Source organism: Aspergillus undulatus (genome assembly GCF_047715775.1).
Source record: "Aspergillus undulatus strain CBS 261.88 unplaced genomic scaffold BDV17scaffold_8, whole genome shotgun sequence".
Lineage (NCBI taxonomy): Eukaryota > Fungi > Ascomycota > Eurotiomycetes > Eurotiales > Aspergillaceae > Aspergillus > Aspergillus undulatus.
This window is the reverse complement of record NW_027396612.1, coordinates 69,478-83,259: the sequence shown is the minus strand read 5'-3', so window position 1 is coordinate 83,259 and position 13,782 is coordinate 69,478. Positions and strand designations below refer to the sequence as shown.

Genomic DNA, 13,782 nt, shown 5'->3' with positions numbered 1-13,782 from the left:
AGCCTTTCATCAGGGATTCCCAACTTTTGCGGTGCTCAAGTGTAGATACAAATAATGCTTCTTCCTCATCACAGCGTCAAGCTTTCTGTAGATACCTCCTCCGTTCCCTCTCTCTGCGGTACTGTGACGGGCGCACCCTCCCCATCGCATAGGCGACCCATATCACTTTCTTCCTCCTACAGCTTTACTTTCTCTGCAGTACCACGAAATAGCTTCATAGGCGTTTCTATGCCATCCTTAATCGTTCAGTACCCATACTATGTTGTCTCGGCCTCGCAAAAGGGAACGCGAGTTTCTGAGTACGAGAGCATCGTGGCTTGATGTGTTTGTTACTGCCATCCCCCAGAATCTGACTCGGCTTGCGTCTGCGTACCCCATTCATACCGTCGTCCTTATCGCGCTCCTTGTGAGCTCCGCGTATGTTTCTTTGCTCGAGAACTCTTTACTGTGCTCGCAGTCGTTGGCCGCCCTCGAAGCAACCCGTCAGTTCTACGCCGGCCCGGATACTGCATGGCATTGGCATCGCCAGACTTCAGAGACAGTGAACGACAAACTCGTTGACCGTCGTGCCATTGTTACCCTCCAGTTTAGTCGAGCTTCGTCTCAGGAGCTCCCTGCCATCCCACTACCTGACCATCTCGATGTTGAGCTGTTGCCATCCAATCTTGATCCGTTCTCTGCAGCCTCTGTGGAACAATCTCGCGCTTTCTCCGTTGCGAAGAACAATCTTTATGAGTTCCTTGATTTGATTCAGGAGATCCGCGACGAGGATTCTGGTGACGGGAACAATGAGGTGGAAGACGGTGCGAGACACAAATGGGTAGCCGCGACTCGTGAGGGCAGATCTCCCCAAGGCATGGGGAATTTCATACTCGATAAGTGGGCGGAGCTTGTATATCTGTTCAACCACGCCAGTCTCCTTGATGTTGCAATCATGGCTACGGCGTACATCGCGATGCATTTGACTTTTGCCTCGCTGTTTGTGAGCATGTATCGAATGGGCTCCCGTGTCTGGCTCTTCGCTAGCGTTCTTCTCTCGTCGACATTTGCTTTTGTTCTCGCGCTGTTCACCGCGATCAAGCTTGGTGTCCCCGTCAATCTCGCTCTGCTCTCAGAAGGGCTTCCCCTTCTAGTCGTCATGGTCGGCTTTGAAAATCCCATCAGGCTAACGCAAGCTGTCCTCGAGGCCGCTGAACATCCGGGATCGCTAGCCAAAACCAAGTCGAGTATGATCCCAGCTGCCATTGAGGGAGCGATCAACACCTCAAGCACCGACATCATCAAGCACTACGCTGTTGAGATTGGTCTACTCCTTACAGGAGCCCTGCTGTGTCCCGATTCCTCTCTCCGACCATTCTGTTTCCTCGCGGCCTTGATCCTCTTCTTCGACTGCGTCTTGCTCTTTTCGTTCTATACGGCTGTCCTGGGCATAAAGCTGGAGATTCTACGGCTTCGCGCGAAGGACATGAATTCTATTCGAAAAGGTTCAAAGGACACGATAACGGGCGTACTCGGGCGGCGAGTCACTCAAGGCCGCATTCGCAAGTTCAAACTGAGCATGATCACTGCGTTCATTCTGATCAATATCGCGAACACAAGTATGATCCCGATCCGAAGCACGACAGGCTCTCGGACGATGTTATTATGGCCGCAAGCGAAGGTTCACAATCGGGCTTTTTCCAGTAGCCTGGACGCTGTTCTCAGCGGAGCGATGTTGAGCAACCAGGCGACCATGGTGACAGTCATTCCACCCATGATACTGGAACCGGACAGAAGATTTTCAGTCGAAAGCCAAGAAAGCCCAGACGATAAAGCGTTCTCTCGGCCTCGGGTAAACAGCCTGCTTAGAAGCTTTGATGATCCTGTCCTGTTTAAATGTGTCATTGCCGCCCTCATCATCAGCGTCACCCTCAATGGGCGGCTCTTCGCTGCTGCACGGCATGGAGCAAAACAATCGAAGGCTATTGACCAAGGCGAAAACTTTACAAATTCAACGTCGAAACAAACCAGTTCACGGCGTCACAATGCGGAGCCCATAGACGGCCCGTCAGCGACTGAGGCACTGCTCGTCCGGTCCTCGATGTCCCTTGTTTCAGGCGCGACTCGATCCCTTGGTATGTGCCATGCGATGCTGAGGGAGGGCCTTGCTCACGAGCTCTCTGATGAGGAAATTGTCGCTCTCGCATTAGCCGGAAAACTCCCTCTGCATGCTCTCGAGAAGAGCCTGAAAGATTTTACCCGCGCTGTCAAAGTCCGCCGCAGCATCGTCTCTCGTATGAGCGCAACCCTTGACCTCACCCATTCCCTGGAGACATCAGAGCTGCCTTATGAGTCCTATGCCTGGTCTCGGGTCTTTGGAGTTTGTTGTGAGAATGTTGTCGGTTACATGCCTGTTCCGGTCGGACTAGCTGGCCCTCTTACCATTGACAACAAGAGTCATTTCCTTCCTATAGCAACGACCGAGGGTGTACTCGTCGCTGGTGTTATGCGCGGTAGTAAAGCCATCAATGCTGGTGGGGGCGTTAAGACGGTCTTGACAGCGGATGGGATGACTCGCGGCCCCTGCGTTACATTCGACAGCTTGGATCGTACGGCAGCGGCGAAGATATGGCTTGACTCTGCAACTGGTCAAGAAGTCATGAAAGAATCGTTTAACTCGACGACTCGGTACGGCCGTCTGGAGTATATGAAGACGGCTATGGCAGGAGCGAATCTCTATATCCGCTTCAAGGCCAGCACCGGCGATGCAATGGGCATGAACATGATATCCAAGGGCGTCGAGCATGCATTGATCACAATGAAGGACCACGGATTTGATGACATGCAGATTATTTCTCTCAGTGCGAACTACTGCAGCGACAAGAAACCGGCAGCGATTAACTGGATCGACGGCCGTGGAAAGAGCGTCGTCGCACAAGCAACAATCCCACCTGACATCGTGAAGAGTGTTCTGAAGACGGACGTCGAGTCGATGGTGACCCTCAATATGGACAAGAATCTCATCGGCTCCGCGATGGCTGGCTCTATTGGTGGATTTAATGCCCATGCTGCTAACATTGTGGCTGCGATGTACATTGCCACCGGGCAGGATCCGGCGCAGGTGGTTGAGAGTGCGAACTGCATCACTATCATGAAGAAGTAAGTCTCTAGGCGCCAGGTTCTCTATGATCAATGACTAATGGTCTAAGCGTACGCGGCTCCCTCCAAATATCCGTCTCGATGCCCTCCATCGAAGTCGGCACCATAGGAGGCGGGACCACCCTAGGCCCTCAGCGCGCAATGCTCGATATTCTCGGGGTCCGCGGAGCCAATGCAGAGCATCCCGGAGACAACGCCCGTCAGCTTGCGAGGATTGTTGCTGCCGGTGCTCTCGCTGCTGAATTGTCGCTTTGCGCTGCGCTGGCTGCTGGCCATCTTGTCAAGGCGCATATGCAGCACAACCGCGCTCAGTAGGTGGTTCACAGCAAGGCTTGCGTTAGAACAGTCGTGTAGCAAGATTTAGGGTAGATACTGATAGTGTTCAGGTTGTCCTCTTGTTCCCCTTTAGGTGCGCATGTCCTTGTGAGCGGTGCTACCACACTGTATATATCAACACGACGACAGCCTGAGTAAAAGAAAGCGACGACATTAAATCAACCAAATCAGTAGATTTCGTGGTGTAGCAACAATTTAAATATCAAAAATACACCAAGAGACTCCGTTCTCTATTTCTACATCTGGTATTGCGACTGTTATGCTTCTGTATCCTCGTCAACATGGGGTGCTCGCTCGGTCGCAGCTTCCCAAAGAGGCAGATCTCATCTCAGGTTGCAATTTCTTTTTCTGGAAACCGTGGCCGAGCGCTAGACCTATCCAGGTTAGGCAGCTACAGCCTTGGCGTTAGCAATGTAATGCACAAACTTTGTGCAGGCTTATGCAAATTATACCAATCTCAAGCAGAGGCGCTGTCACCCCAATACTTTGCCAACTCAGCATCCAACTCTTGTCCCTCCAACCTCTTCATCTTGAGGCTCTGCTTCACAGGCAAAATCCCCTTCGCATTTGCAGACGCAAAGACAACATCCAGCTCCTCCAACGTCCGCCCCTTCGTTTCAGGGAAGAAGAAAAACACGCACGGTATCAGCGCCGCGTTGAATATCGCAAAGATGATATACGTCTCATACCCCAGGCTCTTGAATGCGGGCGGGGTAATCATGACGATAAGGAAATTCGACATCCAGTTTGAGCTGGTCGAGAGCGCGTTTGCCTGGATTCTTATCCGCAGGCTCGTGATTTCGGCGGGGTACAACCATGTCATTCCTAACCAGCCGATCGCGAAGAAGGTGTTGAATACGAAGAGAAAGACTGTTGCTGTGATGCCGTACTTCGTGTCTAGCTCTGGTGCGCCGTTGGGCAGTGTTCGGCCTGTTGAGACGGTTCCCGCGAGGATGGCCATGGAGGACATCATGCCGAATGCGCCGATGAGCATCAGTTTGCGTCGGCCGGTGCGTTCAATCAGCGGTAGGGCAACTAGTGAAGCGAGGAAGTACTCTGTGCCGTTACATGCTGCCAGGAGGCGGGACATATCGGGCGCGAAACCGAGGGAGTTTTCGAAGAGGAAGGTCGCGTAGTATGTGATGAGGTTGATGCCACAGATTTGCTGGAAGAATTGGGCAACGACGGCGAGGAGTGTGCGGCGGAGATTCTGCGAGGGGCCGTTTGTGAGAAGCTCCTTGTATCGGAAGGGACCGCCTTTGCTCTGCGCTGCGAGGGCGTCGTTGATGTTTTGGAGCTCTTGGTCTACCTCGGGGTCGTTGTCGGGTTTGCCCACTAGCCGTGCGGTCACATCGCGGGCTTCGCAATGGCGTCTTTGCATGATGAGCCAGCGGGGCGAGTCGGGGAGGTATAGAAGGCCGATCATGACGATAATTGTGAAGAAGGACTGGAACATGAGAGGGAAGCGCCAACGGACGGAGCCGGTGAGGAAGAAGAAGCCGTAGTCGACCCAGTATGCGATCATGATGCCGGCTGAGATGAGGGCACCGGAGAGCATGATAAGGACACCGCGCTGATGCGGCCGCGCACATTCACTCTGCCAAGTGGGAATTGCTGTCCTAGTTAGCGAGGTTTGGGTATGGAGAGAATCAAGGACTTACTGGAAGTGACCATCCCGTTACCTATCCCACCGACGACGCGTCCTGCCACAAAAAGACCATACTCGAAGCAGGCAGCTTGCATGATCGTGCCGATGATCATAATCAACGACCCCCAGAACGTCGACGACTTGCGGCCCCATTTCTCGCCATAAACAAGGATCACCAGGGAGCCCAGCCAACACCCAATTTGGTAAATGGCCACGCCCGCAGCCTGGGTATTCGCAGTACCCTTGCAGTTGTCTGGATGGGATATTCTGCCCTCGGGAGTCTCGATCCAGCACAGGGGGTTGAAGTCATCTCGCGGCGTCATGAGGGAAAGTTGTTTCTGGAAGTCGTCAAGGGTGAGCAGGGCACTCAAGACACCCTGGTCGTACCCAAACATCAGGAAACCACAACTGGCGATGAACCCGATGGAGAAGTTCAGTGCCCGGCCAGACAGACGGGATCCTCGTATCCCCCATTCGGGGAGGTCGCCCATCCAGCTGAAGAAGCGACCAACACCGCTGGTGGCTCTTGTCTTTTCGCGATCATGTTGAATTCGTTCGGCCTTGTTTGGCGTTCCTGGGGCTTCGATGTGGTTGGGGGCAGTGGAATAATCAGACTCTCTCTTCGCCCTTTTCTCCTCTAGAAGAGGGTTGCGATTCGCGTCTGCCATCTTGGCTAAACAATATCGGCTTGTAGATTGAGATCTCGCACTCCCAGAAAGATGGGCGCCTATACATCAACCATCCCATCTCCACGGCCACAGAAGATTTATACCCACTCGCAAGCGACATCGACAGCAGCCCACACCTACAGGCGCCGCCATGGCACACTTCATGCACATCGTGATACCCATTCGATGCGCGGTAGCATTGCATCCCAGAGACTCTCGGCGCCCTCTTGGCGATGGCGGAACTGCCAGATTTGGTAAACCCAGACCAGCCTAGGCCTCGGCGCTGGCACCATTGATCGTGGCGGCTTCTCGGCGGGGAGATCGGGCGTGGCCGATGTCATGGAACCCTGCCCGGGCGTTCCTGTTCCCTGTTGAGGCGAACTGGAGTTGCCGGATCACGGGTTTGGTAGGGCTGGAGAGATTACTACCGGGGGGCACGCGACACTAGTGTACTACGTCGATGTTGTACATGGAGTTGCTGCGGGACTTGACTCAAGTTACTCTGAAATTATCACCGAGATGCTTGGGTCTGGTCGCAGGCAGCAACTGTCAAGCCCGCACGCCGCAGATGGGTCACTCGCAACATGGCGATCCACAACCTCTTAGCCTTATGTAGACCAAGATCGCCCAAGTAAGGGGCTCCCATCCGCAGCTAGGCCAATTCTGATCTATGCCCGGTCGCCCGGCTTCGTTTTTTCGATCCCTGTTTTTGGGCGTGACCGCTCGAGTAGAGAGATTCGCTGGCCTATCCAACCGGCGAGTTTGTGGAAACAAAGAAGACAACTGTACTTTTTCTGTAGATCGAGGTTTAGCCGGTGGGCAGAGTGGTATCCATATTGCACACGTAGCGTTCTGTGGCCGATCGTCAGTACAATCTGCGGCTCAAGGTATCATGCTTCGTGGAGTCCGCAAACCCAGAGAAGTTTAATAAAACTGGAGCAAGACCCCGGCTGCCCTAAGTCGGGACGGGGCAAATTTGACCTTAACAATCTCTCGCTGACGGCCTGCTGTATTTTCCATTTTTGTGCAATCTCTGGAATCCTAAACAACGCATTCGTGACGTATGGTGCTACCATTCGAAGCTCAACAATCACCCTATGCGCATCTCGGCGACGTGCGCACTCTGAGGAAATGGCGCAAAGGGCAATGCAGATAACTGCACTTATGCCAATCCTTAGCCAAAAGAGCGCCGATACCCGAATGTGTCGGCGTGACATAATCATCAATCAGGCAAATTTTTATGAATGGTAACTCTCTGGTGGGCTTGTATGCATTGGCTGCAAACCCACCCCTGACGATGATGAACGCGCCGGAAAAGCTGTGCCGAAAAAGTATCAGTTGTCCGGGGCCATATATCGGTGCTTGGAACCAGTGGCGAGTGCTGCTGGCATAGGTTCTGTCGACGTTTGTGTAGTGCTGTAGGACTCAAGCGTCAGAAAGGGCGATGTCACTGGTACGCGCGGCGTCAAGAAGTAACGAGCCTTGGGGCATTGTTGTCAGGATGACCTTAGTGCTTGATGCAAGGATGACAGCCACGATAATGTTTACTCTGTTCGCATAGACAGGCGGGGAAAATTGAGGGCTGCTTCGAGGCGGCAACAGAGATGGAAATATGGAGCAAGTTAGCTAGTAGGAAAAGGCCTTTCTCGACAATGAAGGTGGACGCCAGGAAAACCTCCAGGAGTTTGGTAGCAGATATCAACAAAGGAATAGATGTTGAGTTACTGCTCAGCGGAGAATGCTACGTAGGTCGGCGCCGGAGTTATATAGTTTGCTGTAAAAGAATTATAATCACTCAGTCTAGCTCTGGGATTGTTCTACTACTAAGACGGCAGTATGTTAAGTGGCCGTATAGCTTCACATAAAATACCAGGGGCCCGTCTTCACTGGAATGCGATGAGGGATGTGGCGGGCCCTTGCATTTTATAGCCATGCGTTAGTTGCCTCTTGGTCGGCTGCGGATGAGGCAGTTTCGGAGTTTTGACGGGAGCAGAGTAGCATCTAGCAACTACCCTGGGATGTTATAAATGTAAATCGATGCGAGGTTGAAATAATCCCGCGGTTAGGAAAATGCATTATAACGTCAGTGTAAGCATCTGGGCCGACGAGTTTATCAGGGAAAGCCTCATGGCCCCCGAGTCTTGAACAGACGCCATGAGTCGTACACGGCTGCGGCTTGCAAATAGAGCGCCAGATGTTCCTTGATGCAGTTAAGCATATTGGGCATCATTTCTTGATTTGGCCCCGGATTGGGGGCTCCTGTTCTTTCAGGCGTCCAGGTTAAAATTAGCATTCCAATCGAACCCTGCACCCTTTACGCTGGGACCAATGGAATCCGTCCTGCGCGTCGCTCGGCATGTGCCAGCTGGATCGGCCTTTTTTGAAGCTCCTACATAAACACAGGAGCTATCGGCCTGAGGGTACTGTGTTGAGAATGTCAAGCATTCCACAATGTGCGCATTGTCGAAGAAAGTAGGTCTGCTTCTAGGGCTGGCGGCGGCGACGAGAGCAGGCCTTGTTCAACACGACGACTCCTTTCTACCCGATCATGTTCTCCGCGTAACAGCAGAGAATTATAGCGAGGCATGTTCGGAACGGTATTCAGTCCTGGTGAATGGATCGTCACCGGGTCCGGAACTGCGTTTACGAGAGGGAGAGGTCAATTGGATTCGAGTCTATAACGACATGACCGACGCCAACACGACGATGGTAGGCCTCCTTCCACTCTCCTTTCCCTTTATATGGAAACTAAGATTCCGCAGCACTGGCACGGCCTGACTGCATACACTGCACCCTTTTCCGACGGCGCCCCCGCCGCGAGCCAGTGGCCCATTCCGCCAGGCCACTTCTTCGACTACGAAGTTCAAACGGAAGTTGGCTCGGCTGGTACATACTTCTATCATTCTCACATTGGATTCCAAGCAGTTACAGCGAAGGGGTCTCTGATCGTGGACGAGCGTGACCCTCCACCGTACGACTACGACGACGAGGGCACCATTGTCATCGCCGACTACTTCAGCGAGACAGACGAGGAAATTGAAGATGGACTGATCGGAACCAACTTTACCTGGAGCGGCGAGACGGAGGCGATCCTGGTGAACGGTCATGGTCGGCCTGCCACCAATTCCACCGGTTCATGCAAGCTTGCTGCGATCTCGGTCGAGCCGGAAAAGACGTACCGGTTGAGATTCATTGGAGCAACGGCGCTCTCGTTCATCTCGCTGGCTATCGAGGGCCATGATGTCCACATTATCGAGGCAGATGGACATTACACAAAGCCTCTAAAAACCTCTTTCCTACAGATTGGTAGCGGCCAGAGATACAGTGTGCTCTTGACATCAAAGAGCAAAGAGGAGCTGGAAAAGATCAACAAGCGACAGTTTTACATACAGATTACCACCTTAGAGAGACCTGAGGTGTTGACTAACTTTGCAGTCCTAGATTACACATCTGATACAGATCCAGATTTGACTACCGTCCCATCCAAGCCTCCACTGCCTGTCGCCTCGACCGTCCAGGGCTGGCTGGATTATGAACTGGAGCCCGTCCACCCAAACAAGGACTTTCCCACTCTCGATGAGGTGACGCGCAGGGTAATCATTGACGTGCACCAGAACGTCAGTGACCGTACGATCTGGCTGCAGAACGGATACGACTGGGTAGAGTCATACCCTATGACTCCGTACCTGGTTGATATCTACAAGAACAAGCTCAATCTCGATGCTACCTACCATAGGGCTCTTACTCGGGGGAATGGTTTTGACAATATTACTCGAACCTTCCCTGCCCGGGTGGGAGAAGTGCTCGAAATCGTCTGGCAAAATCGAGGCACTGTTGAGAACGGCGGTGTTGACGCTCACCCCTTCCACGCCCATGGCCGGCACTTCTATGATATCGGAGGAGGCGATGGACTCTACAACGCCGCGGCCAACGAGGAGCGTCTAAAGGGGACCCACCCAATTCTGCGCGACACATCTGTGCTCTATCGGTATCGAAAGGAAACGACGCAGCTGGTTCCCTCCGGCTGGAGGGCATGGCGAATTCGGGTGACGAGCCCTGGGGTATGGATGTATCACTGCCATGTGCTGCAGCATATGGTGATGGGAATGCAGACTGTATTTACCTTTGGTGACCGCGAGGATATCATCGCGCAGTCGGGGCCGGTTGATGAGGGCTACCTGGTTTACGGTGGTTCTGCGTACGGCAATGCCACTAGAGCTCCACTGGCGCAGCACTTTAAGATCTGATTACAATCCTTCTATAGATGATAATGAAGCATATATGTCGAAGCAACACCACATTCCGGTTCAGGAAGTTGCCTTTGTAGCTCAATCGCTGCTACCTCTGAAGAGCTCCGCTGGATGTCGTGATAAAATATGAGGATGGGTGCGACATGGGCTTCAGGGCTTTGTCCTTATTTCGCATGATTTTAAGAAGTCGATTGCTGTAGGAAATTGTCGTCCCTTCCTGACCCACAATACCCACAATCAATACTTCTTTTCCCTCCCTGCCTCGTTTTCCAGTTGGCGAATATACCAGAAGCATACCCCATAAGCGACATCTAGCGCAAAGAATGCTCCAGTGAGCCATCTCATAAGGATATTATCCGACCATCCCCAGACCTGGGGCCAATAAGTCGACCGCAGAAACAAACTCGAGACGGCGAAGATCGATGCGATGAATCTTGAAAGCCTGCCAATGATCAACCAACGCACTCAAGTGCATAGAATTTGTAGAGTTACCACATCCCGTAGGACATCCCTCTCGTGTGTCCTCGTTGGATCAGTACCCCAAGCGCACACCCACTCATTGTAACCAGGCACATCATGCCGCTCCAGTAGAATGCCTTGAGCGGACCCAGCTGAATTGAGAGAGCCCAGTGGCCGGAGAAGAAGCCCAGAGTGCCCCCGACCACAAAGAGCGGTAGATACTGCTTGATGATAGGGGAGCTCGACGAAGATCGAGCAAACCTCGCAGTCGTATATATGACGAAGATGTCGACAAGCAACCATGAGCGGACTATGAGCGTTGCGATAGCGAGCGGTGGTGGATGTAAAATTGCAAAGATAAGCTCCCAGGCCAGGTTATTTGTCAGTGCCACCAGGGACACACCAGGAGTTCGAGCATGATATGCAGTTCGGATTGTGGTGAAGTAGTTGACCAGCCATCCTGCGCCGGAGACCGCGAAAAGGCCCAGCAGCAAAGGCTGCACCCGATGGAACTCTAAGGGAGCGGCATCGAAGTCCCAACCTTCCTCCATGGTGACTGACTTGAAGGTGAGATTGGTAGACCGTTGTCGGAACAGGATTTTGGGGGAGACTGGGTTGTCCGTCATGTATTGCTTATGTGCCGCTTATATACCCTCCATCAGCACGGGGCGACGCCTTGAATTTTCCAAAATACCTAGGCGTCACCAGTGTAAAAGGCCAAGCAAAACTGCAAATGCCAATCTCTGGAATTGGATTTAGGATAAACTGCGGGGCATGTCTAAACGGATCGAGATCCCTACAGCTGCACTGGAGGATCCTCCACAATGCGCTTCGGACCGACCTCCGTGTCGACTTGAAGCCCAGTTTGCCAAAATCCAACATCGCCCTTCGCAGCGTATTGCCAGTCACGACCAAGTCTGCAGCTTGTCGAGCAGGTTTTGCACCACATTCCCTCATATCGGGGTGTATTTTTTTTAAGCACGAGTAATCTTACGATGCCATTGGTATAGGGTACCTGCTTGGGTTTATGCCTGCCAATTGTCATACCTCAATGTGCTGTACCATAGTTGGAGCAATTGCACCTGCCCAGTGCTAAAGAAGGCTCAACAGCTTGAGGTCGTGTTGAACGAAGAACCCATCTCTATGCTCACGCGGAATTAAACCACACGCTTCTCCACTTATTTCCCCTCTGATCAGTTCAGGACCGCTAATAAACAATGGCTATATTCGACCTCGTCGCCGACATCACGTCTATTGCTGGCCCTTTCCCTCTAACCATCGGCTTACTTTCCATCTCGCTCCCATGGGTTGTCTGGTATCTGCAACGAGGAAGGCAGACGTATGCGCAGAGTCGGAATAATGCGCCCCCGTCGTACCCTTTCGACCCAGCCGCTTTGGATCGCAGAGACGTACGTTTTCTATCCTTGCACCATGACTATGAATCTACTTCCAGAATTCGTGTCTTGTACTCATTAGTGTTCCTGCATCAACAGTCGAAACAGCCCATCGTTACGTTCGGGAACTCAGTGATCCTCCCGAATCGCTATGCGCATGAAATCCGAAATGATGATCGTTTAAGCTTCTCGGACGGGTTGGAAAAGGTATGCAATAGATAGACCCGGAAACCAGGAGATTGACCAGATGTCGCTGACAAGACAATGCTGGAATTGAAGGACTTCCTCACCACTGTCCCCGGCCTGGAAGCCCTATTTACTGGGACATTCCACAATCACATTGTCTGGGACACGGCATCCGCGTTCTCACGGAAAATTGGCGCGTTGATTGAGCCTCTATCCGCGGAGACCGGAATTTTCCTACGCGAGAATTGGTCTGATGATGCAGGTATATTTTCGTCTTATGCATAAAATACCTATCGCTAAGAGTTCTTGACCGTAGAATGGCATTCCATATCCCTGAACGACTGCATGCACCGGCTGATCGCCCAACTTACGGCCCGTGTCTTTATCGGCGAAGAGCTCTGTCGCAACCGCGAATGGATCGAGCTTGCTATTAGCTATACTGCTCACCGGTCAGCCGCGATTAAAGAACTGCATCGGTATGGGCGGCTTATACCAATTATTCACTGGTTCCTCCCGTCCTGTAGGGCTTTGAGGGATTGTGTACGGACTGCCAGACCGTTCGTTGATCGAGTCCTGAACTCTCGGAGGAAGCAGGCAGAGGAACAGGAATCCAAGCGCGAAGCACCTATGGATGCGCTGTCGTGGATTGACGATGTTGCTGGAGGGGCTAGATACGACCCTACGCTTACGCAGCTTAGACTGGCGTATGCTGCTGTCCATACCACTAGCGATATGATGGCAAAGGTCCTCACTGCTATATGCGAGAACGACGAATTGATCCAGCCGCTTCGAGAAGAGATAGTTACTGTTCTTAAAGAGCATGGGTGGAGCGAAGCGGCATTGGCCAAGATGGTTCTGCTAGACAGTGTCTTGAAGGAGACGCAACGGTTGGAGCCACTTGCTAGTTGTAAGTCTGAGTTATTTCCCTGATAAACACCTGACACGCTATCTCGAAACTAACATGTACGTGATGCTAGTCACACTCTCGAGGATCACCCGCGAACACGTAACTTTAAGCGACGACACTCGCATCCCAAAAGGCACGCAAGTCCGCCTAACAACAGACAACATGTGGAATTCATCCATCTATAATGACGCCTCAAAGTTCGACGGATACCGCTTTGTGAAGCTCCGTGACCAGACAGCCGGCACGTCGCCCGGCGGTCTTTCGTTCGTCAGCGTAAGCGCCAACCACATGGGGTTTGGATATGGGAAGCACGCATGCCCTGGACGCTTCTTTGCAGGTGCGGAGACAAAAATCGTGCTTTGTCATATTTTGCTCAAGTACGACTTTGGAATTGAAGATGTAGACCTCGCCAGGGCCCAGACGGACGGCATGATGATTTGGAGGGATAGGAGGGCGATGTTGAGGGTTAGGAGAAGGGCCGATGAGGTGGATGTGTGAGGTAGGGCATTGTGTGTTTGTTAGAGTCGCAACGGACTCCTTTGCCGTATGATAATTGACCTACCTGTTAATATGTCCATTTACCAGGAAACAGTATATGCCATTGACTGTCTTTACTTCCAAAGCATAATCCTTGTACATAGCCTAGACCTTTCGGTCAAAGCTCACACTATATCAACTGCAGTAGTATGAATATTAAAATTAAAAGTTCAATATCCCCATGAAAGAACCACCGTCTCAAACCAAGCCGCCCACGTTGCAGACACTATCTTCTCCTGCAATCTATCTCTTCCGAAGC

The 13,782-nt window shown here is 52.2% G+C and overlaps 6 protein-coding genes across 6 annotated transcripts; 4 read left to right on the top strand and 2 right to left on the bottom strand.

Moving 5' to 3' along the window:
- The first annotated feature begins 87 nt into the window (after nt 1-87).
- Nucleotides 88-3,623, top strand: BDV17DRAFT_255312 (hydroxymethylglutaryl-coenzyme A reductase-domain-containing protein). Its single transcript, XM_073756916.1, has 2 exons — nt 88-3,138; nt 3,189-3,623. Exons 1-2 carry the CDS (start codon nt 260-262, stop codon nt 3,451-3,453), a joined length of 3,144 nt encoding a protein of 1,047 aa, XP_073618610.1. The 5' UTR covers nt 88-259; the 3' UTR covers nt 3,454-3,623.
- A 4-nt stretch (nt 3,624-3,627) lies between these two features.
- Nucleotides 3,628-5,829, bottom strand: BDV17DRAFT_255311 (sugar porter family MFS transporter). The gene is made up of 2 exons (XM_073756915.1): nt 5,136-5,829; nt 3,628-5,088 (listed from the first exon to the last, which is right to left on the bottom strand). Exons 1-2 carry the CDS (start codon nt 5,788-5,790, stop codon nt 3,932-3,934), a joined length of 1,812 nt encoding a protein of 603 aa, XP_073618609.1. The 5' UTR covers nt 5,791-5,829; the 3' UTR covers nt 3,628-3,931.
- Nucleotides 5,830-6,224: 395 nt separating this feature from the next.
- Nucleotides 6,225-6,735, top strand: BDV17DRAFT_255310 (uncharacterized protein). Its single transcript, XM_073756914.1, has one exon. It carries the CDS (start codon nt 6,461-6,463, stop codon nt 6,716-6,718), a length of 258 nt encoding a protein of 85 aa, XP_073618608.1. The 5' UTR covers nt 6,225-6,460; the 3' UTR covers nt 6,719-6,735.
- Nucleotides 6,736-8,241: 1,506 nt separating this feature from the next.
- On the top strand, nt 8,242-10,377 carry BDV17DRAFT_301444 (Cupredoxin; the record flags this gene model as incomplete). Its single annotated transcript, XM_073764260.1, has 2 exons — nt 8,242-8,499; nt 8,553-10,377. The coding sequence occupies 2 exons, from the start codon at nt 8,242-8,244 to the stop codon at nt 10,035-10,037; spliced, it is 1,743 nt and encodes a 580-aa protein (XP_073618607.1). The 3' UTR covers nt 10,038-10,377.
- On the bottom strand, nt 10,278-11,050 carry BDV17DRAFT_288358 (uncharacterized protein; the record flags this gene model as incomplete). Its single annotated transcript, XM_073761375.1, has 2 exons — nt 10,278-10,482; nt 10,533-11,050. 2 exons carry the CDS (start codon nt 11,048-11,050, stop codon nt 10,278-10,280), a joined length of 723 nt encoding a protein of 240 aa, XP_073618606.1.
- Nucleotides 11,051-11,716: 666 nt separating this feature from the next.
- Nucleotides 11,717-13,484, top strand: BDV17DRAFT_288357 (cytochrome P450; the record flags this gene model as incomplete). The annotated part of the gene is made up of 5 exons (XM_073761374.1): nt 11,717-11,908; nt 11,993-12,100; nt 12,155-12,341; nt 12,396-12,986; nt 13,057-13,484. The coding sequence occupies 5 exons, from the start codon at nt 11,717-11,719 to the stop codon at nt 13,482-13,484; spliced, it is 1,506 nt and encodes a 501-aa protein (XP_073618605.1).
- Between the last annotated feature and the right edge of the window lie 298 nt (nt 13,485-13,782).

Excerpts from the sequence above, each read along its gene's own strand:
- BDV17DRAFT_255312 (XM_073756916.1), top strand. The coding sequence starts at position 260 with ATGTTGTCTCGGCCTCGCAAAAGGGAACGCGAGTTTCTGAGTACGAGA. Across the intron at positions 3,139-3,188 it reads TGCATCACTATCATGAAGAA|CGTACGCGGCTCCCTCCAAA; the intron begins GTAAGTCTCTAG and ends TAATGGTCTAAG.
- BDV17DRAFT_255311 (XM_073756915.1), bottom strand. The coding sequence starts at position 5,790 with ATGGCAGACGCGAATCGCAACCCTCTTCTAGAGGAGAAAAGGGCGAAG. Across the intron at positions 5,089-5,135 it reads TAACGGGATGGTCACTTCCA|CAATTCCCACTTGGCAGAGT; the intron begins GTAAGTCCTTGA and ends TAACTAGGACAG.
- BDV17DRAFT_255310 (XM_073756914.1), top strand. The coding sequence starts at position 6,461 with ATGCCCGGTCGCCCGGCTTCGTTTTTTCGATCCCTGTTTTTGGGCGTG.